The sequence below is a fragment of the Macaca mulatta genome, chromosome 6, assembly GCF_049350105.2.
Source record: "Macaca mulatta isolate MMU2019108-1 chromosome 6, T2T-MMU8v2.0, whole genome shotgun sequence".
NCBI classification, from domain to species: Eukaryota; Metazoa; Chordata; class Mammalia; order Primates; family Cercopithecidae; genus Macaca; species Macaca mulatta.
Genome location: NC_133411.1, coordinates 122,074,836 through 122,098,799, shown reverse-complemented (window position 1 = coordinate 122,098,799; position 23,964 = coordinate 122,074,836). Strand labels below are relative to the sequence as shown.

General features: G+C 41.9%; 1 protein-coding gene across 3 annotated transcripts in view; it reads left to right on the top strand.

Moving 5' to 3' along the window:
* Positions 1-23,964, top strand: part of MCC (MCC regulator of WNT signaling pathway) — a 473,566-nt gene that overhangs the window by 329,007 nt on the left and 120,595 nt on the right. For all 3 annotated transcript variants that reach the window (XM_028849659.2, XM_002804475.4, XM_015140595.3), the window contains one exon: positions 19,993-20,106. In XM_028849659.2, the coding sequence (XP_028705492.2) occupies positions 19,993-20,106 (114 nt within the window). The remainder of the gene's footprint in view (positions 1-19,992; positions 20,107-23,964) is intronic.

Here is a 23,964-nt window from a genome sequence, read left to right as displayed (position 1 = left end):
TTCCTCCTTTAGTCTTTAGGTTCAAGAGAATGGCTTCCTGTCTGATGGGAAATTATCTTGCACCATGCTGTGATAATGCTCTGCTAAACTTGACTCGGGAGCTTCCTTGTGGATGTAGGCAGTTGTGATCAGAAGTTTTGTGCGGAGGGCAGATATCTGAGTGAACTGCCAGGACATGGTCAAATGCCTTTGACAAACAGAAATGATTCAGGAGAGCCACTGAAGCCAAAACTTTGGGGACACATATACTTGGTACTTCCACAGAGTCTCAGTTCAGGATGCAGAACGCCCTGTGTGGGAGCCAAACACCCACTCTTTAGCTTAAAGGTATTGCCAGCCATCGGTCAATATTTGGATCTGTCAGATTTCAAGTCTTGTCTTTAGAGATAAGTAGTCCTAAGGGCTCTTTTCTGGGAGCAGAGCATATGAGTTGCTTGCTTATACTATAACTACTGACCCCATCACGAAGAGTCTATAACTTCTTGCCAAATTTTATAAACAGAGGCAAACATAATAAAGTATGTTAGAGATGAATTTTAAGGACACCAGTAAGGAGAGTTACATATAAAAGTCAGTAAATACCACCTTGAACTGTAACACTTTTGTAGTGCTTTTAACAAACAACATTGATAGGAATGCCCCCAGACCCCAATGTCCTCAGACCCCTAGGAAGTGGGTAAATACTAGCTTCCCCCAAGCAGATAGGGACATGGGTGGGTGTGCATAGCAGAGGCTGGGTATTGTGGTACTTTAATGGCAGGCAAGGCACAGAAATAAAAAGCAGCCAAGCTTCCCGCCATTCATGCAGTTGTGGTTTTATCAGAAAATTTTGGAAATGTCCCTTCTTGCCTAAGAAGGTAGGAATGTGGTGTATTGCCCATTTCTACAAGGAAAGGATGATTCTGCCATGGATTAGAAGTAAAGTCCATTGAAGAAAAGGACAAAAAAGTGAAAGGAGTAAAGGGACCAGTTAACACCCTATGGCTCCATCTGTCCTTGTTTAAAAGAAGTAGGTGCTGTAAAGAAGAAAAAAGAAATTTAGATTAAGACACTACCATCAATGGTCAAGCTGCTTTCTGTGAAGACCAGACCTGCCCATGACTTTGTGCATCTTACTAAAACACTCATTTGTGCATCTTACTAAAAATCCCTAAGAATTTTGCACTGGAGCTTGGATGTGTGGGGTATATCCATCTAATTCTATCATAGTAGCTGTAGCTGAGGTATCATGTACTTTCCATCCCCAGAAGGAAGCACTTTATTTAAGCAATATGAAATAGAGCAGTGCATAAAAGCTGGAGTAGAATAGAAATGTTATCATTTATGCCGATCTCCCAAACAGTGCACTTTGCTGGCCAGTCTTTAAATTGCCTCTTGCTGCCTGAATAGCTACTATTAAAGAAATGAAGCATTTTGTTTTCTCGACAGCCCTCTGATTGTTGCCTACAAACACATGCAGAGTGCCTGGTTGCAGAGCTTTCTGTTTTTCTCCCAGGTCATCCCACAGCAGTTCAAAAAGTGACTGCTCATGGGGAAGAGGTCAAGTCAATGCATTTTAAGAAACCTACCCTTGTGTCTCCCCATGGCCAGAATGTGACACATACAGAGCTTCTGAATTTGTACATTAACCCCCTTGACACCACACCTGAGCAGTTTGACTGGGTCTTAATGAGAGAACACTTTTTCAAGAACAATCTCTACTTGTTTCTCAGTCCACACCTCGTCTCCACCCAATTATCTAAACATCAGCATTCCTTGGTGTGCTTGGCCTTCCTTGGTGTGCTTGGCCATGCTGGTTATAGGGTGTGGGGTGCATTACAGGAGACTATGCAAGATTAAGGCTTTGACACATTTGGGTGCAGAAATGGTCCTGCAGAGGGAAGTCTTTCAAACAGACTTTTAAAAACCTATAATGTTAATTTGCTTATCTTTATTTTCCTTTCTCCTTCTGGGTTTCTTGACTTCCTTTAGAATTAATGGCTATCTCCATCTATACAGCCTATCCATTCTATTTCCCTCTTCCCCCTACTCTTTGGATTATTTTCCCCTTTTTCTCCTCCCATCTTACCCATAAAACAGCAAGAGCAATGCAAATCAGTGTCCCTTCTTTCTCTCTTCCTATGACAGAGGGCAGGGAGTCTAGTACGGTGGGAGTTTCAAGATTTCTTTAAGGGAGACATTCAGGCTGCTCTGGGGCTAGGAATTGGTGATGGAGAGGCACAGAGGGCTTTTCTTAAAGCTGTTTGCTTAGCTAACACAATCTTTACATCCACTGATTGTGCCTGTGGGATGCCTGCAAGAGAGTTGGTGGATATCATGGGGGCTGATGCCTGCGTAAGCTATTGCTTGCTACTAGTCAAGCCTGAATTTAGAGGGTCTTTGCTTTATAGACTTTAGGGGTAAAATAGAATTAGCCTTGTGGACTAGTCTGTTACCCCTGCCCTGTTCTCTGCTGCCTGCCTCAGATCTCTTGCCCCTGTTTTCCCCCCAACCCCACCCACTAGGAGGGCTTAATTAAAAAAACAGACATGGCAAAAAAGCATAGTTGCTATGGCCTGCACCCACTATTCAAACTTCGAGATTCAGAATTCTGTAAACCACAAGGGTTTTGTGCCTGTGGTATATTCTGGAATTTGAACTCGCCATGGAAAGAGCCTGCTTTGTATTATTCTTTCATAGCAGAGATTTATCCTTTTGTATACTCTAATAATGTATTTCTATGGAAATCATTTAGCTTATGCAGCACAGCTAATCTTTTCTTAGTCAAGTTTTTAATAAAAAGTACGTGAAAATCTCTCTCCATAAATGTAATGGGGGAAAGAAATGCAAGTATATTTTTTCAGAAGGTTTCAAAGAACTGAATCATGTTAAAGCACTAGTCTGAATGGATATGAAGGTACTCTTAACATCTGGCATTTATCTGGAAAAGGGCACATTTTCATCAGAACTTTAATATTCCACATGTAAGTTATGAATTTTTTATGGCTCTCTAGTTGCCATGTTTCCACAAGCATGTACAGTGTATATAAAGCTCCAAATAGGCTTGTTGTGGCATGCCCCTGGTTTAATATTACACTAAGTATATAAGAAAACCCAGCATAACTTTGTTGTTTTATAAGGATACTCAAAGGCTGTGTGTTTCCCTAGGAAATGATTTGCTATGTTTGTACTTTTTCTTCACGGGCATAAAATTGTTGCCTCCCAAAATGTGATATCTGAAATGAGGTAGGTTCAGTTGTTAATGTTTAAAATCCTGAGACTGCAGGCAATTTTTGAGTAATTTTGGTTTCTTTTAAGAATGGTTATTGACTGGGTGTGGTGGGTCATGCCTATAATCCCAGCATTTTGAGAGGTTGTGGTAGGAGGATTGCTTAAGCCTGGGAGTTCAGGACCAGTCTGGGCAACATAGCAAGACCTTAACTCTACAAAAAGTTAGTTGGGCATGGTGGTGCACACCTGTACTCCTTGCTACTTGGGAAGCTGAGGTGGGAGAATTACTTGAGCCTGTAAGGTCAAGGCTGTAGTGAGCCTTGATGACGCCACTGCACTCCAGCCTGGGTGACAGAGAAGACCCTGTCTCAGAAATAAAATAAAGATGGTTATTGAAAGGGGAAGGTAGTTTTTGCAGGTCATGTTTCTCTGCTCCAGAAAAAAATCGTTTTGAAAGTCTAACGAGTTTAAATCTGTTGAAGTTAAAATTTAAAGTGGTGATTCTCTTTCCCTTTTTCACTCTAGCCTGTTATTTTGGGGATGAGGAAGCTGTTTCTTTATGTATCAATCACTTTAAATAAATTTCCAGTTCTATTTAAGTCACTTTTCTAGGTAACCCTCTGCCCTGCAGGTGTGTAAATGCCATAGCGCTCAGGCTGAAGCTCATCAGGGAATGAAGTGTGCAAATTTCACACTTCTGTAAATGTTGCTCTGTGTTATGAGTCACAATTGCCAGGATTTAAGAAAATAAAAAGCTATCTTTGAGGTTCCTGTGCTTCCTTTGGAATAACCACTGTTTTTCTTTGCCACATGAAAAGAAATGCGCTCCATAATTGTTCTGTGTGTGTTGACTCACCTTTTTTGCCCCAGCGCATCTATTGGTGTAAAATGAGAGAATCATCAGACTGGAATGAATCTCAAGAGGCTGCCGACCAAACTCCCAGGCAGGGCTGCACCCACATTATCCCAGAGAGATGAGACTCGCCCCTGTCTGGAAAGGTTTTCCAGGAGAGTAATTCCACAGCCGTCGCTGTACCTTGTAAGACATAACAAGCTTCACTGTCAGGACAGACATTTAGAGCAAGCCTGAATCCCTCATGCTGAAATGTAAACCCATTATCTCTTGCTGCATACCCTGGTGTGAGTCCCTGCAGTCTAAGAGTTCATCACATGCTTGGCAGCTAGTGCCAATTTGCCTCCGTCCTCCTCACCTCTGAGCTAAATCATCCCATTTCAAATTTGTGATACTTTTCTAAGAGCCCAAAACTAAGCTTTGTTTTTTTTTGTTTGTTTGTTTTTAAATAGATGATGCCCTGTATTGAGGGTAATGGGAAGACTCACAGAGTCTTCAGATCTTATAGTCCTGTTTATCCATCTCAGAGTGATGCTTGCATGTAAACTGTATTATCACCCATGCTGTTCCAAGATTAGCATTTCAGAATTTTGACCCCACAGGGTAGCTCATGCAGGACTCTTAGGACACTCTATCTGAATATCAGGCAAAAGCTTACTCAACATTTTTTCCACCGCTGTACTTGGTCCCATGCCTAATGATGGTCAGTGTAAACTTCTTTAGCAGTGAGGCTTAGCTTTAAGAGTTTGGGTAAATTTTAGTTTTTGTACTGTTAAAATGGCAGTATTTCTAGTCACTGCCAGACTTAGACTTTCTTTTGATATTTTTATCTAGGTTGGAAATGTGTCGTTCCTAAACAGCCTAGGAGTCTTTCATAGTTTCTTTGCTCACTGCTTTTCTGCGTTCAGGAAACAAAATAAGGCAGCTTTAGGGAATTTTTCTGTTTGCATCCTAGTGCTGTGTCTACAAGGAGGTGGAGAAATGGTAGACATGACAAGAAAATCAAGGATTAGATGTCACTTCTTTTGCTGTGGCATGTTTGAAGTAGTGATTAGGCTGGGCTTCATGAGCTTGGGAAAATATGCAGCCCTCACTCCCCACCTGCTCCCCCTCCCCCTTAATAAGCACAGGAGAAATTTAGTTTGTAAATGAATGTATGTGATGGGGGCAGAAAGCAATGTCATTGCCAAAAATGTATGACGAAAGAAGCCTTACCTCTAGGAAGCTGTGTGCTATTTGTGATTACCCAAAAGCTCCCTACCTCCCTCAGCAACCAAGCTGTTTCTATTACCATTAGGTCTGGAACCTAATATGGATTCATTAGGCAGTTACAGGTTGGAAGACCAGTGCTCTTGGGTTAGGGGCTCCTACCATTTAGAGAAAGTCAGAAACAACCAATAAGCATAAACCCCAAAGAACCATTTCTTTTATTAGCCCATCACAGTGGCCTCCTCTTTATTCTTCCTGCTGCTTTCTCTTTCAAGGGTGTCACAGTGTCCCTGTAATGGCAGAAGGGTAGAGGTGAGTGCCGATGTAGGAGACCTTGCATTGTCCTTAGCTATCCCATCTGCAGTAATGCCACTACCCCTGCCATACTTTATTAATTTCAGAATTAGCCTATGAAACTAATGGGACAAAAAAGGAATAAGTTAGTTTGTAAGAGAACTGGCAAGACAATATGTGATAAAATGTTGGTGTTTTTTGTAGATAGGAGGAAGAAACAGGGAGGCTTTTTATATTAAGATAATGCTGAGTTGTTCCATACCTGTCTGAGTTACTAGTATGTTGTGGTTTCTCCAGACAAAGTGGGAGGACAGGCTGCTTTTGAGGGAGAAGCAGCTCCTTACAGGAAAAGAGCTGGAATGCTGTCAACCTAGACTCAAACCACCAGGTTTCATTCTGGTCTGTGGTTGACTTGCATTGTGTTGTAGCTTTTATCTGCAGTTCTGACATCTTTGATTTGGCAAAGAATTGCAAAACGCTCACAAGCCCTGGCCAGGCTAGTGCTGGCAGATGGGGTGGGGTGCAGGAGATGCACCAGCTTTGGTAGGTTCATAACTTACTTGCAGGAACAAGGTCTTTTGGGGTAGAACAATGCCTTTTTGGCTACAGAGTTCAGGCTGCCCTTCACCTATACAGGGGAGCTTCTTCTCCCTCTGGTGCCAGGCACTGTCAGAGCAAGCATGGGGATCCCACAGAAACTCCCTCTGGTACCAATGGCCTTTCCAATTTGAGCAGCACTGCTATAAACCATCTGGTGCTGAGCACCATCCAAGTCTGCAGTCTTGAGCCCTCAGGCTCTCTCCTTTAGCCCACACCAGATATGTGATCTCAAAATGTGTGACCCTGGATACCCATCGTAAATGTGACAGCTCAGCCTGTAAGTTTGTGGTTTCAAGTACTAGAAAACTGACTGTTCCTCAGTTTCGTAAATGAGGTCATTGTAGCACCTATCTCAGTTTACTGTGAGAATTATATGAAAACTCTCGTAAAGTGATTGGCCCGTAAGAATGTGTTAGGCAGAATTCATCTGGAGTACTGTGCTTGGTCCTGCCTACCATTTACCAAAAGGAAAATTGACATCCTAGGGGCCTTTAGGTGATCAAGGATTGTTCTGGAGGTTTGATGATTTAGGAAGGATCTTACTGATAGAGTGAATTACTTGGAGAGTTTGGAGTATAGAAGAGAGTTAATTTTATCCTACTTATGGAACTAGACCAATGGGACAAGTTACAAGGAGGCAATTTCAGAGTTGCTATGTAAGGTAAAATTTGCAAATGCCAGTAGCTATCCAACAGTGAGCAGGCTTGGCTGTCTGAGGAGTTGCCGAGCTTTTTATCACATAGACGTAGTGACCACCTGCAGGCAACACTGTAGACAGGATTCTGGCACTGGCTAGACTATTGGGTAAGAGGACAGTTAATGATCTTTCCAACCCCTAGATTTGGAAAATCCTTGGTTTATCTCTCTGAATACACTGGGAGCTTGTTGAGAGCAAGGAGTACCTATTTGTATTCTTCATAAGACTTTGTAAATAGGGTCAAGAAAACACTTAAAAATTGTATAATACCAATATGTGTTTATTATAGAAAAAATACAATAAACCTAAGGAATAAAACCATTTGTAATCACGCTACACAGAGATTACCTGGGGATGCTGTTAACATTTTGGTACATGTATTTTTGGACTTCTTTCTAGTTAGATATTGTGGCCAAAAATAGTACTATATTAAAAATTGTTTTGCATAAACTATCTTAAGTGTTACACGTACAGAAATGTCTGACAGGTATTTACAGGTGATATCATCTCATAGTGGTGGTGGGAAGAGGTAAGGATAATGTTCTTTTATCTGTATTTTCTAATTTGCTAACTTTACCCATTCAGCAAATACTGCATGAAATTCTACCATGTGCCAGGCACAGTTCGTCTTGCTCATGAGCTATTTCCCCAGCCTCTTGACATCCCTGCCTTCTTGGAACTCATAATTTTATGGAGGCAGTGAGTCAACAACAACAAAAAATGTTAGGATATGATGTCAGGTCATAGTAAGGATTATGAAAAAAAGGAAGAAAGAGAAAGTGGATGGGGGAGAATGGGTGGTCTGTGGGGGACAATTGGAAACCAACATGAAAGAGCTTAGGAAATGAGTCATACATGTGGGAAATAATGATTGCAAAGTTAATTATATATTTCTCTGTTTTGGTGACAACTTAGTATTCTATGCCTGCCGCACAATTTATTCAAAAACTTATTATTTTTGATTTTCTATCATGAATAGATGACCTTTGTCATCTGTGTGCGTCCTTGCTTACAGTAACTTCTTTGGTCCTCTCTTTTGTACTGTTGAGCTGCATGTTTATGGAAATTGATTTTGGGGTCATTATATATGTCCCGCTTGGTTCTCGACTGTCTCTTACCTGAATGACAAGGACACAGAAGGTGGAGGGTGCAAAGTGGGCATGAGGCTACTCCAGTTTCCAGGCTGTTTAGGGTGAATGTGTTTGCCGGCTTACCTCCTGGCCCAGCCTGGGTGCAGGGAGCAGCTGATTCAATTACACATGTTGAAAGGCAGAGTCTAGATTACTCTGATTAATGTGATCTAGGCCCCATTGTGTTGAATTGTTCTGATTGCTTAATCAGGACTTGTGAAAAAGAGATAGGAGAGTAACGTACCACTGTTTTCAAAGCCTGATTTTATTTCGACACTTTAGCGGGCAGAAATGGTGGCATATGATAATTGTGGTCAGTAAGGTGGCAGTGGACCAAGGCACAGTGGCTCTAGCTTGTAATCCCAGCACTTTGGGAGGCTGAGGTGGGTGAATCACTTGAGCCCAGGAGTTTGAGACCAGCCCGGGCAACATGGTGATACCCCATCTCTACAATAACAACAACAAAATTTGTTGGACATGGTGGTGCCCGACTATGGTCCCAACTACTGGAGAGGCTGAGGCGGGAAGATGACTTGAGCCTGGGAGGTCGAGGCTGCAGTGAGTCGTGTTCTTGCCAGTGCATTCTAACCTGAGTGACAGAGTGAGACCGTGTCTCAGGGAAGAAAAAAAAAAAGATTGCAATGATCCTTGTGGCTAACACTCTGCCAGCTGACATTGTGGTTAAGTGATTTGCCTGAAATATTTCATCTAATCAGCTCAACTAGAATGAGTGGGTGTTGTTCCTATTTTAAAGATGAGTAGACTGAGGCTTAGAAAAGTTGAATGAGTTACCCAAGGCTGAACTAATACTCAAGTCCAGGGTATTTTGTTTTTGCATTTTGACAAAGCCTATGTCCTCAACCATGAAACTGTTTTTCTATGTTGTTTTCTTTCTACCTAATCTTTCTCATTTTCTTCATTTTCTGGGAACGAAGTGATCCGAGTTGGGACTACTGTTGGCTGGGTTAGAGTGATTTGGAAAGGAAAGAAGATTCAGACCTAAAAGCCTTTCCTTCTTTCTATCTAAACACACTGTTCTCTGAAGCAGTCAGCAGGGCCCCATCAGAGAGGGAACACGAAGCAGATTTGAAATGTGTCTCCTCTGTCCTCCCCTGGTGCTTTGGATTAGATGTACCAGCAAGCGGTAAATGGCCCATCCGTCAGCAGCCCTGTGGTGAGGCAAGACAAGCCACGGCCTGCCTAGGCCTTCCCTGAAACGGAGCATGCCATGGCATCAAGCATTTTAAAACTGATTTTCTTTAAAGGAAATAATGCATATTAAAGTATCTTTTAAAAGATGGGAATGCATTTAAAAATGATTGTATTGAATATCTAAATAGCTGACATCTTGGCTAACTCTTATACTTTAAAAGTCTGGAAGCATGTGCCTTGGGTTTTATATATACTCTGTATGTGTATATGTCAGTAATTGTATGTATATGTGTGTATGGGTATATGTACGCGCGCACACACACACACATAAATCTAAACCTCCATTTGCTTTCCCAATCAAAAAGTATTGTCCTTAATCCATTAAAATCTAGGGTCTCTTCAAAGCACTTCAACCATTGCTGTAAAAATACTTTGGCCTTTCTTGATCTGTGGAGTTGATTGACTGTTTCACCATTAAAGGTACCTAGTTACTCTAGAATGGGGAATTCAATACCTGCTAAATTGGATCAATATAAAAATTTATGAACAATGCAGACTTTGTCAGAAAACCCTTTTATTCATGTTCATAGAATTCTCTGTGGGAGTTTCCGCCTGGGGGATCACATCAGTATTTAGCATGCACTGAAATATTCATGTCCTCTGATTAGCTGGATTTAATTGTTACATCTTCATCTCCTTCATGATGTGTCATTAGGATGCAACCCACCTTGAAATGTAAGTTGGTGCAGCCAGCTTAGTGCAGTGTCTTTATTTTGTCTGTGTTTCTTTCCAAAAACCCTTGTATAACCACATAATTTTCGTTTCCCTTGAAAATGAATATTACTACAAGTTAGGAGTTTTTAGTGGAAAATACTAACTTAATAGCTCTTATTGTTTTACAGTATTTGTATAGGAAATTTTTACAAGGTCTATAAAATATTCTTCTGTTTAGATTTTTAATTTTTAAAGATCCCAACTGTTGAAGGTAATAACCTTTCCTTCTCTGTACTCTTTAAGCAGCAAAGTTAGGTGTTTGTAAGGGCTTTTTTACCTCTACTACAATTAAGTCCTCTTTAACTTTCCCACATAGAATGTGGAAATAGCTGGAGATTGATTTTTCACTGATTCCTTCCTGGGTCTGATACCAGCTAAATGGTCTTCTGTTTCTCAAAATGTTTAAAGTTTTAAAGAATGAATACCTCTCTATCCCCCATGCTAATTGTGCTAATTCTGCTTTCCTCTCTTAACAGAATAACCCTCTGAGATCTTTTCTTCTCAACAGTTTCATGGGTATTTGCAAGGATCTCAGAAGTGCTATGATACTCTGTTGCAAAGCCTGGGACATGGTGGTTATAAACAAGACCCTGGGGTTAGAAAGACCTGGGCTTTCATTCTAGCTCTGTGACTTACAAACTTGACAAGTTACTTAACCTCTAAGTCTCAATTCCTACCTGGTTAAATTGGAGATAACAGCAGTACCCATCTCATAAAGCTATGTGAAGAATAGTTGAGAAAATGCATGTTATGTGCTGAGTATAGCAATCTAGCACATAGCAAGCAGTTGTGTTAGCCAGTAAAAACTATGATGGAACTTATTTTCAGAGGAGCATATGTTTACAGATGGGATGGGATTGAGGGTCATCTTCAAAGCTGATTGTCAGTCTCAGACACCTCCCTACCTTGGGAGCCATTTCCTAACCATTTATTTGAAGAAGGGGGAAGTGTGGCTTTAAGTGGGTCCTGGGGACCAGTATGACAGCTTTCACAGTGAGTACCTGGGCCAGCTTTGTGATCTGGCGCTATTCTCTATATCAGCCATCTTAGGTAGGGTTAATCTTTCTCATATAAATGGTCTCCCAGTGCTGCCGTATTGAAGGAGCCTTTGAATGCTGTTTTGAGCAATTCAATTTCGGCTGAGGTTGAAGAAATAATTCAGGGGTCACTGACCTCTCAATGAAATTGTCAGCTAAAATGAAAGATGAAAAGCTGCTGCTTTCTTAGTTGATCTAGGGCACACACAAGTGATTTGCATGCAGCGAGACATCTTGTAGATTATATTTAATGAGTTTTAACTTTCAAGACTATGAGCAGCATTTCTTGAAATATTACATAGCAGGTGTCCCTAGCTGGAATTCCAGCAGTAAAGAGGAATGTTGCAGTCCTAGAAGTCACCAAACAGCCCTGGTGGTGTCCATCTAGCAGGGAACACCACTCTTCTGCCAGGCATTTTGTTCTTTATCCAAATTAGAACACCTGGGTGTGGAGTCTTGGCGGGGAAGCTGAATGAGGCTGCTTTTTCATGTACAGATGTTTCTTGCTGTCTCCAAGGATAGCTGGGACATACACATATTATTGACTACCTACGAGCTCTTGGATTGCCATTGGGAGAGAGGTAGCCTCTGGACAGGGAACCAGGAAATCGAATTTGATGAACCTTGAATCTCTCTGAGTCTTAGTTTCATTTCTCGACAATAAAGGAATTGGACTAGATGTTCTCAAATTCCCTTGCCAGTGGGAAGACGATGTGTGATTATGAGAACTCATTCCATTTTTAGGGAAAAGATCTTGGCTGAACAGTTCTGTATAGAGTGAAGCTTCCTTAAGTGTTTGAGCTGCAGGAGATTCTTTCTGGGACCAGTGGGCAAATAAAATATGCAAAGCCCATAGTGCAGAGCTCAGGTGCCTGGACAGGTGAACATGTCAGACATGCATGCTTACAAGTTTAAAACCAGAAGAATCTTAGAGATAATCCGATACAAACCCTTCTACAGAGGATGAAAAAGCACAGAAAGGACAAAGAGAATCACCCAAATTTATACCAAGCTGATCCCCAAGCTTCATCACAACATTGGAGGACTTGCCCTGCCACTCCCCTGCTCCCACCGAAAATCACATGGGTGCTGCCATCATGAAAACCTCGACCCTGCTTCTCCCATGTCTCCAGCCCTGCCTGTGCACAGACCTCACCTCTGTCCCACATCCACGTCCCCCATCCCCCCCCCCACACACACATACATGGACACAAGCAGGTTTACGCATCCCTCGGGCAAGGGAGAGCTGTGGCATGTTGAGTTGGAGGTGCCAGCGATGCGCGTAGTAGAGAAGATTTGAGCATAGAGTCCTCGTGTGTTATTATCTCCGGTACTATTAGGTTGGTGCAAAAGTAATTGCGGTTTTTGCCATTGCAATTACTTTTGCACCAACCTAGTATTTATTAGTTTTCTTCACTTGGGCTGATCCTCTACCTCTCTTCTGTGCCTTGGTTTCCTTGTTTGCCAGAAGGAGGTAATAACATCTATCTCACAGCATTGTGGTGATGGTTGCATAAGATATGGCATGTAATGTGCCTAGCCAAAGCCCCCGATGTCCGTAAGTATTCAGCAAACAGTAACTATTAATATTATTACTTTCATGATTACTGCCCGGTAGCCTGGAATTCTCAAGAATATTCCCAGATTTTGGCATTGGGATTTGACAGTGCCTTTCCTCGGCAGCTGATGGAACAGGTAAAGTGCATGAAGCATGCAGTGTGGAGCCTGCCAAAAATATGTGTTCAGTGAAATTGAGTTCTCATTTCTTCCCCTTTGATGAAGAGGTCACTGGATGAGAGAAGTTGGCACTACCCACTGTCATCGCTAAAACATAAGCAAAAATTGTGCATACTTTGTGTCTGGAAAGCAAGTGGCTCATCCAGAAAGACAGAATAGTACAGTAGTCCCCCTGTACCCATGGTGTCAGTTACTTGCAGTCAACTGCAGTCTGAAAATATTAAGTGGAAAATTCCAAAAATAAACAATTGGCAGGTTTGAAATTGCGTGCTGTCATGAGTAGCCTGATGCATTTGCGTGTTGGGCTGCTTTGTTCGACCTGGAGAAGGGCTCCGTCCTTTGTCCAGCAGATCTGCACTGTTTGTGCTCGCCACTCATTGGCCAGCTGGGTTATCACATTAAATGCCATGGCATCACAGTGCTTGTATTCAAGTCATCCTTATTTTACATCATAATGGCCCGAAGCATAAGAGTAGCAATGCTGGCATATTGTTAATCATTGGTCTGTTCTATTATTGTGAATCTCTGACTATGAATTAAACTTTATCATAGCTTTGTATGTATAGGAAAAAACATAGTGTATATAGAGTTCAGTACTAACTGAGGTTTCAGGCGTCCACTGCAGGTCTTGGAGCAGATCTCCCTCCATTAAGTGGGGGGACCACTGTAACTCCTGTCATTACTCAGTGGGAAGGGCAATAGAGGCATGCTGGCAGTGAGTGTTAAACGAGCACCTCAAGTAGCCAGACCAAGTTAAGGAGAAAGAGAGGACAAGAACAGTTTACCCCAGATGAACTCACTTCCCAACAAAGCCGGGAAAACTGGCCCAGCCCTCAGCACCATGAGGTGCCTCAGCAGCGCGCTGTATGTAGATAGGGCCTGTGGGGATGAACTCATTCCTCTGCTTCAGCTGTGGCTGCAGAAGCCTTTGGGCCCTTTGAAGACAGTGCCGTTCAAAGCGCAGACTGAAGTCCCAGAAAGATGAATCTAGGCTCCCCACCATTTTATTCAAATCCTGTATTCCTTTTACCAACTGTGTTTCATGGGAAAAACAGTTGTCCCTCAGCAAATCGGGAAGCACAGCTTGCCCTTAGGCCACAGAGTCCTGGCGTGATGAAGGTCAGGGGAGATGGTGCCTGGAGAGTGCCGTGCGCACTGGGTAGTGCAGGCTTGTCTGCTGTGTTTATTGCCAGGGGTAGCAAAATGCAGACGCACCTAATAACCAGAAATACACAGTGACACTCCTGGAGGGGCTCTCATCAGAGTCAGTGGACTGCAGAGTTCAAGGACACCTTATGAAGTGTGAAGCCTTTTGTCACACAGCAGATATGTAACGGAGTAGACATCTATCCACTTAGCAGAGTAGAAACCCCTGGGAGAGCCTGTCATGAGGGCACTGCTCACTTCTCACCTGGGCCCGGCGGGGCCGGACACCTTTCCTCTCAGAGGCTAAGAGGGCTTGTCCTTACAGTCAGTTGAACAGTGAAATTATTTTACTCAAGTTATGTTTTGTCCAAAAATAACCATTTTGACAGCTAGCTTGCAGCCAAATGTCCAGGTGGTTTAGTTTCGTTTGGATACACACGGTAAAATGAATGTGAAGCAGGGCTCAAAACAGCCTAGGGAATTAGGGCATTTTATCTCCAGAAATGTGAGGAATGTATGGATCTATATCCTTCATGCACTAGATCCAGATTTGTATACGAAGTGCCAGGGTCCTATCCAACCTCGTTTAGGCCTCATGTTAAAATTTCACAGAGAACTAAGAGCCCTGGCTGTCAGCTCCTTAAGCCTTAGGATTTCAGCAGAATCTGGCAATGCAGCTATTGGCTTCTTAGTCCTGTGCTATCCACCAGGCGATATGCTTCTCCAGGACAGGACTGTTTTCCTAGTCTGAGTGTCCCTAGCACCTCTGATGGGGCTTGGTTTGCCTGAGAAGGTTGTTGACTTCAAACAAACCCGTTTGTTGAGTGCTTACCTGGTTCCAATCACCATGCGAGTAGCTTTCTGGATGCCATCATTTGTCTTGACACAGCCCTACAACAAAAGGGATTAAATTGTGCAAGGACAGTCCACCAACAAGTGGTATAGCTCAGATTTGAACCCAGGTTCATCTGATTCTGTGAATTAGGATAAGATCAGCTTCATTTGGCAGAAACTCTCAACTTACAGCACTTTGTACAACAGAGGTTTGTTTCTTGCAGCTCTGTAACAGAAGTCTGGGGTTAGGCAGTCCAAAGCTGGTAGGGTGGCTCCACAAAGTTGCTAGGGACTCAGGCACCTTTCTGCTCCCTAGAATCTCAGCTTTGTAGCACAGGATGGCTGCTATAGCTCCATCCATCACATAAGATAGGAAACAGCAAGGATGGACGAAAGGAAAAAGGGTGTGGCCTCTCAAAAAGATTTTCCCATATCTCTCGCACAGTATTTCTGCTTACATCGCGCTGGCCAGAACTTTGTCACATGGCTATACCTAGCTCCAACTGCACTGAAGGATGGGAACTGGGATGTTTTAGCTGAGCAGCAATATGGCCAGCTAAAAATCAGCATCTGACTCCTGAAGATAAAGAGAAATATATGTTGAGGAAGACACTAACACAGACTCCAAACAGCATGTATTTTCTTTCTCTTTGGTTCATGGAACATTTTCTTTTCATCATACTTCATAGTTCATATTTCTGAATCTCTCACTCAAGTTAGAGGCCATTTGAGAAACCAGAATGTGATTAAAGGGATCCCAAAAATGGGCATAAATATAATTTCCCATTTATACATACTTGACAATTTTGGTTGCTTTAGTACATTTATCTTTCCAAGATTTAAACCTGCTGTCAGTCCTTTTAAAAATTACCCGGAGGCACTCTTATACACTGTTGGTGGGAATGTAAATTAGGACAACCATTATGGAAAACAGTGTGGAGGTTCCTAAAAAAACCCCTAAAAATAGAACTACCATATGATCCAATTCCACTACTTGGGTATTTGTTCAAAGGAAAGAAAATCAGCTTATTACAGGAACACCTGTATCCCCATGTTTATTGCAGCACAGTTTACAATAGCCAAGATACGGAGTCGGCCTAAGTGTGCATCATCAGATGAATGGATATAGAGAGTGTGGTACATGTGCACAGTGGAATATTATTCAGCCATAATAAAGAATGAAATCCTGTCATTTGCAGCAATGTGGACAGAACTGGAGGTCATTAAGTGAAATAAGCCAGGCACAGAAAGACAAATATCACATGTTCTTACTCAGGTGGGTGCTAAAAAAGTTGATCTCACAGAGATAGAGAATAGAATGATAGGTACCAGAGGTGGGGAAGAACGTGAGGATAGTAGGGGAGGGATGAAGAGAGAGGTCGGTTAATGGGTACAAACATGCTGTTAGAAGAAATAACTCTGGGTGTTTGGTAGCACAGTAGGGTGACTATAGCTGGCAATAATGTCTATTTCAGAACAGCTAGAAGAAATTTGAAATGTTCCTAGCACAAAGAAATGAAAAATGTTTGTGGTGATGATTATTTTAAATATCCTGATTTGATCATTACACATTGTATGCATGCATCAAAATATCACATGTACCCCGTAAATATGTGTAAATATTATATTTCAGTAAAAAAGTTTTAACTGCCTAGAAGGACCTCTAAACTAAGTTTTTCGTGCTTGCCGACACACAACTACACAAATTCCCTCGTGTAGCATCACTCACAAACACTCTAGGTTTTGAATTTCAGGGATGCCACCAACTCTGCCAGAGAGTGGTGAAACCCCAAAAGAAGGGAGGTTATGGCAGCTTTTGATGACTTGAGTTGGTGATGCAGTGGGACAGGGAGTGCCACTGAAGTCAAACGCACAGAGATCGAGTGTCCAGCACTCCAACTTGTGGTGGGAAGTCCACTCATCTCCTCTCCTCTCCTACTCAGTCCAGGAGGTCAGGGAGTGGTCTGTCAGCCGATTCTAGGCGGTGTGGCTTGTGGCTGGTTGGTGACTTCTCCCACTCCATCTTCCGCTCTCTCTAGTTGTAGCCTCTGCCGAGGAATTGTCAGTAACAGTAAGAGACATGTTTTCTTCTACCTCATTGTTACAGTTTTTCCTTCTATCAGAAGAGCTGGTGGACAGACAGACTGCAGCAAGGAAGCAAAATAACCCTGTACAATGTTTACGCTACAGCCTGCATGTCCAGAAAACAGTCACTTTATTTTATCTTGTCTTTAATACAAACATAACTTCTTTTAGGAAAAAATGCTCATTAAACAAAAAGTACCCAAACAAAAAACAGCTTAAAACCACCCAAAGCCCATCACTAAAATGTGAGAATGCTCTTTCTGGTTTATTTTTCTGTCACAATTTTAGAACTTTTATAATCAGAGAAGATATGTTAAGTAACATTTTCATCCAAGTAAAAAACTGAAGACTTCTGTCACGTACAACACCACGGAGCCAGAAAAGAGTGCTGTGACCTTGGCCCTGGTGCTCAGCTGACCATGAGACCTTGAGTAAGCGAGTCAGACTCTGGATTCCAGATCCTCACCTGCAGTTGTGAAGTGGGGGACATCGTACCAAGGTTCTTTTCCCCACTCAGACATCTGTGATGATGACGCATGAGACAGTCTCTGAAACTGGTGTGGGGTCACAGAGCTGACATCGAGTCCAGATGTTTCTTATTGAGGGGCCCATAGATAGATTCCAGAGTGCGTCATCACCATCACTGGGTGGAAAATATGCGTGCATCCCAAACTCATCTCTGCCCTGGTAGAAGGGTCCATTGCATTCATGAGATTCTCAAGGAATCTATTCTCACCTCATACATAGGCACCTTCCATCTAGAGAAATGAAGGGACCTGCCCCCAGTGGGCATCTGACAGCTCTTCCTGGAAATCTGGAGAGCTGGTAGGCCGGAAGGTATTATCACTCCAAGCCTGGTGCTCTCCCCCATGACAGTGACCCATCCTGGACCCCTTTTCCAAGTCTGTGATGGAAGTAAGTACTCTGTGTGTCTCCATCTGGCCCAGTTCATCGAGTCCGTGGGGGAGCATGCAGCATTCTCGCCGCTTTTCCCTCCGGGCTTCCCCTAACCCCTCCAAGCAGCCCTTTTCCCCAGAAGTAGGAGGGGAGATATAACGAGGAAGGAAGCAAGTCTAGGCTCACAGAGCTGGGATCCTTATCCCCACTCCTCAATTTCTTAAAGAACATGTCAGCTCTCACGTATTTTATCCTTCTCGCTGGAGGTGAGGTGGCAAATCCTCTCTCAAGAGTTGGTATAATAGTGTAACATGCCACAGTGTCAGATGCTGAAGGAAAATTCTCAGACTGACAGTTCAGAGGCTGAGGGGGCAACCAACCATCAAAGGGAGTGAATTTGTCCCCTCTCCACCAAACAAACCAATCTCAAAGAGATTATACAATGGGAACACTGTGGTATTTGTACTGAGAAGTCTTCACACAAAACGTTGTATCTGAAACCCACAGTGACCTTTTCCAAGCCGCCGTAGCCCTACATCAGAAGACAAATACTGCCAGATTGCCTGACATTTTCTTTTTTTTAATTTTAAGCATTCCTGGTTTCAAATCAGCTATTGATCTGTTGGTTTGCTGCTCCAATGCAATTAAGTGAAGTCGCATTTACTGCTATTAGAGTCTAACAAAAACAACTGCTTTGAAACCCCACACTCTACCTTGTATCTGCTTCTCCCTCACTCACCACACACCCAACCCTCACCCCAAAGCCTGTCAGCCAACATGCTGTGTGTGGAGGGCAGGTTGCAGAAAAGCACATTTTTCTAAGCCTCAAATGAGAATCTTCAAAGTTGAGTTATGTACCGTTGTCCTGTGTCCGTCTTTAAAGATCGAATGTATTTGCTCACTTCTTACTTGAACTTCTTCTTGGCAAAGACTACAAAAAGCCTATAAAGCCAGGGGATGGTTTGTTCTGATTCCAGTCGTTCACCCAAATGTAGTATGGAATTCAGCGAGGGGATAGTCTGAGCTCCACCTGGAATGGAAAGTTTCAAGGTTTCAAAGGAGGTTTCAGGGTGTTGCTTTGGGACCAGTGTGTTGAACGGGTCTTAAAAATAGTTCCATCCGTCAGCCTGAAAAGTCACAGAAGGCACACGTGTGGTAGGTGTGTGTGCAGCCGAAGTCCAGTCTTTAGAACTTGAAAGTTGAACAGATTGAGATTCTGGATGTACGTGGGGCCTCCTATTAATCTGTTGAAGAACATTCTTTCTACTTCAGTTTTTTTTTTTTTTTTTTTTTTTTTTTGAGACGGAGTCTCCCTCTGTCGCCCAGGCTGGAGTGCAGTGGCCGGATCTCAGCTCACTGCAAGCTCCGCCTCCCGGGTTTACGCCATTCTCCTGCCTCAGCCTCCCGAGTAGCTGGGACTACAGGCACCCACCACCTCACCCGGCTAGTTTTTTGTATTTTTTTAGTAGAGATGGGATTTCACCGTGTTAGCCAGGATGGTCTCGATCTCCTGACCTCGTGATCCACCCGTCTCGGCCTCCCAAAGTGCTGGGATTACAGGCTTGAGCCACCACGCCCGGCCTCTACTTCAGTTAAACCAGAGAAATGGCTGGGGAAAGATACCTCAGTTGATCCTTCATTTGTCTTTTCACAGCATCATTTGTCAGAGTTCTGGTGATGCTCCTGAAAGAGGGCTTGCTAGCACATAAGAAGCATCTGGCCAGTACAGCCTCTCGGGGAAAGTGGGGAGGGAAAGAGGAGGGAAGAACCAACAAGAAAATAAATGGGTCAACTGTACAAGGAGACCATCTGAAAAATGAGCTCTGCTGCTTTTTTTTTTTTTTTTTAATAATGCTCAGTCCCTGTCTGGCTGTCATACATGCAGCAATTTAGATGACTGGATTCCAAAAAACCGAATTGCCCTATTCAGCTTTCGTATTTTCTGAAGGTGAAAATTAATGTGGTTCTGCATTTTCTTGCATCTCATGATAAGAGTCAGGCAGCTCCACTTCAGCTGTCATGCTCATCCTCACTGAGTAACTTGGGGAAAGCCATTGGAAAGAGAAGTTTTGTTCTCTGGCCTGATTATACCATCCAGAATTAGGTCCCATGGCCCACACATAATATTTAGGGTGACCATATAACCCAGCTTGCTGGTAGCACACCTGATTTATGTCTTTTGTCCGCAAGAAGGTAATGAAGGTAAAGTAACACTTACTTTCATTCTCAAAAGTGTTGCTTTTTGGATGATAGGCTTTTTATTTGGTTATGCTAGTTGCAGGAATGAAGGGAAGGAAATGCATCTCTGCTACAATAATCTCCTTTCTGTCACCACAGCTCCATTCGGCAGCCCTGGCATCACTAAAGGGAGATATAGTGGAACTTAATAAACGTCTCCAGCAAACAGAGAGGGAACGGGACCTTCTGGAAAAGAAATTGGCCAAGGCACAGGTAAGGAATCTGGAAAGGTTTTTGTTTTTGTTTTTGTTTTGTTAATTTTTTTTTAATATTTAATTTTAAGATAAAACATGGGTACAGAAATTCCCACAAAACATATTACAGCTTTATCAGCAAATACTCCGTCTTGGTCTACTCTGGCTGCTGTAACAAATACCATAGATTTGTGGCTTAAACAACATTTATTTCTCACAGTTCCAGAAGCTACGAAGTCCAAGGTGCCTACCGAGGGATCCCTTCCAGATGGCTACCTTTTTTTTTTTTTTTTTTTGAGGCAGAGTCTTGCTCTGTCACCCAAGCTGGAGTGTGGTGGCACGATCATGACTCACTGCAGCCTCAACTTTCCATGCTGAATCTGTCCTCACACCACAGCCTCCCAAGTAGCTGGGTCTACCAACTAATTTTTTGTGTTTTCTGTAGAGATGGAGTTTCGCCATGTTGTCCAGGCTGGTCTTGAACTGCTGAGCTCAGGTGGTCCTATTGCCTTGGCCTTCTAAAGTGCTGGGATTACAGGCATGAACCATCGTGCCTGGCCTTTTAATTACCTTGTTAATATTAATTTTATTCCTTTGCTTTGATTTTTCAAGGACATCTATCATTTGTATGTTACATCATCTTTGCCTATCTTTATCTGTGACTATCTTAAATATTTTAAATCTTTTTTAATTTAATTTTTTCTTTTCCTTTTCTCTTGGGGCATTATATGTTGTTTTTAGCCTTTCTTTTTTGACTTCTATTGTAGTCATCATTTCTGAAATGCATTTTCATTTTATTTCTAACTATTTTCTCACTTCTGAATTTTTCTAATTCCTAATGTTCTTTTCTGTCTCATGTCTTTTAGTTTATTTTGAAATAGTAGGCTATTATCTGGAGTGTTTTTGTTTGGGGGATTTTGTTTTTGGTCTGTGTTGTGGCATGCTTTTATGGTTTATAAGGATGTTCTGCCCTTATTTTGTATAACTTTGTATGGGATTTATTTTGTATAACTTAGTATGGGATTTGACGTCAATATCTTTCTGTTTTTCATTTTCATGTGAAAAATAATTTCCTTGAACTTTCAGGAGGCAGGGTTTAAAATGGCTTTCTAAAGTGTTTAGAACCTAGCCTTCTGTTGTTTTCTTGTCAAAAATGGCAGCCTGCTTTCTGTCACTATCTGACTCTGTTCCTTTTACCTGCTTTTATCTGGCCCTTTTCTTTCCTTTGTCTCTATTATTCCCATCCTGTTCAATTTTGTTTCCACTCCCAGCAGTTTCTCTTTCTGGAAGACAGGGGCAGTCTCCAAAGTTCACAGGGACTAGCCTACGTTAGCCTCTTCAAATTTTACTGTGGGCCCCTTGCACTGACTCTTTGGTCAGGCAAAACCCCTCCTAGTTTTAGCTACTATTCTCCAATTGGGCATCCTTAGTTTCCTGTGAATTCCTTTTGGTTTTTTAGGGGTTTTCCAGTTCTCAGATACATCAACCTTGTTTCCCTCTGATTTTCCCCATGCTTATGCCACTCAGATCTTGTGGATGATGTTGGTTTATTCTTACCTGCTTGTATTTTGTTTTTCAATAGCCTACCTTGTCTCCAAGCTTTGGGCTTTATACTGTGTACGTGCTTTGTTTATTTTTATGTGGGAATGCAGAGAAATTTTAATACCAGGCTGCTATAGCCGTCTTTCCAGAATGACCTATGGAAAATTTTTGGAAACTTTCATGTCTCATAATCAAAGACCTTGAGTAGAGGGAAAAGATTCTCTGTATTTAAGATCATCCACCGTCACATTTGACGAGCATCTGAAGGAGATTAACTTGATTACCCAAAGATAAATGAGTAGCTCAGCAAGGCCACCTGTGCCTTTTCTCACTATAGGATGTTATACATGACAAAAATTTTCAGTTTTTACTTAGACGAAAATGTTACTTAGAATATTTTCCCTCTGATTATAAAAGTAATAAAATTGTGATAGAAAAAACTAGAAAGCATTAGAATATTTCGGTGGTGGTCTCTGAACAGAAATTTTTTTAGTGCTTTTTTTGTTTTACAGTGTTTTTGTAAGAGAAAATAGTTGTTTTTATATTTAAAAACAACAAAATGGTGGTGACTATTTTCTAATTTACACCCACCCAAAGCCAGCCATCATTACCAATTCTTATTGATGAGAATTTGTTTAAAGAAAGAAAATTGTGAATGCATTTAATTGGAAGCTGGCATGTACAGCAGTCTTGGATTTTTAAAAGTGACCAGAAAGGTATTTATTAAAATTTAAGCCTACAAAGACAGCTTTTACAGAGGATGGTAAGAGGATAATGGAAAATTTTTTCTCTAAGTCAAGGATTGATTCAGCTCTTTTTTTACTTGTGGTCAAGCCATCCTCATGTAATAGCTTTTGATGACTGATTTTACCCTTGATGATAATGGCCACATCATAGAACCATTTATTGACTCTCTTATTTGCGTTCTTAAGTGAAATAGATTTAAAAATTACTCTCTGCTCCTCTCACTGGAGATTTCTTCCCAGTTCATATACTGGAAACTAGGGAAGAGAACGTGGAAAAAAAACTCAGACTTAGATCTTTAAAAACATGAAATTTACGCAAGAAAAATATAAGAACAATGAAATGACTGTGCCACATTTTCTGTGTTATATGCCTTGGTAAAAGATTCATGTTTGAGGCTTTACCGGATTGTGGAAGAGCAAATTCATGTGTAAATTTATGCTGTGTGGCTCTAGTAAGTTTTACCAGCTCTCTAAATATTATAGTGCCGTGATTAAACTAAAATGTAAAATGTAAACGGCAGTTATGTTCAACAGACATTACCAAGAGAGCTGCAACATCTGTTGAGTCATTATTAAAGGTGACACTGGAACTGGTTGAATAAAAGAAGGTGTCTTATATATGCTCATGACATCAACCTGCAGGTAGAGTTTTGAGAATAGTGATATGAAGGGAAGAACCCAATATCAATGTGATGGGGAAGACGAAGTGCTTCTGTATTTTCTATTGCTGTATAATAAATTGCCATAAACTTACCGGCTGAATACAGCACACCCCTATCCTCCCAAATTGAATAGGGGCACAGCCATGCACCAACATTCCATAGCCCAGTGGCGACTGAGCCTGTGGGAAACTGGCTAAGATCATATATAGTGCTGATTTGACGCTTTCAGCATATTTGCTGTTTATTTAGTACCAACAATTATTTTAAATTACTGCATTTTTAAGTACTTCAGAAGCAGATATGTCAAACAAGCTTATGAACCCCTTTAAAATCGGTGAGCAGTAATGTGGAACACTTTCTAAGCTCTTTATCTTTGGAAAGCAAGTCTCCTGAATTTTCTACCTCTTGGCATTCAGGAAGAGAACACACACAGTTTTCCTTAAGTGAAATGGAGAGAGTTTTCTCTTTTTCTCTTGTTTTCTGAGATAACTTTTATGAGATGTAGTCGGCATGTATTTTTGTTAGGATCGCCTCATTCCATTCCTTTCCTATTTGTTTATGCTTCTCTTTGGTAAACTACTCCAGCTGCTTTGCTCCTTAATGGCATTTCCATTTGTGTTGGTGCCTCTTTGTTTAGCTGGCCCACTTTCCCCTTAGCGAGGGAACCTGGGCAAGAACTTAGAGTGAGGGTGGAAATACCCCGAATAGTGTTAGTTGTGACAAATCCTGTGTGACCTTGAGAGGGTAACATTGCTTGTTAGCATATTTTAAAAGGGAGTGGTAGTAACCTCCTTCACAGGATGGTTGAGAGGGTTAACAAATTAATGATGGCATTGCATTTTCCCAGAACCTAGTTCATAATGCTCTTAGGTTTGACAGCTGACACTAATGCGATGATTAAAGATCAGTGGCCTCAGTGGAGTAAGA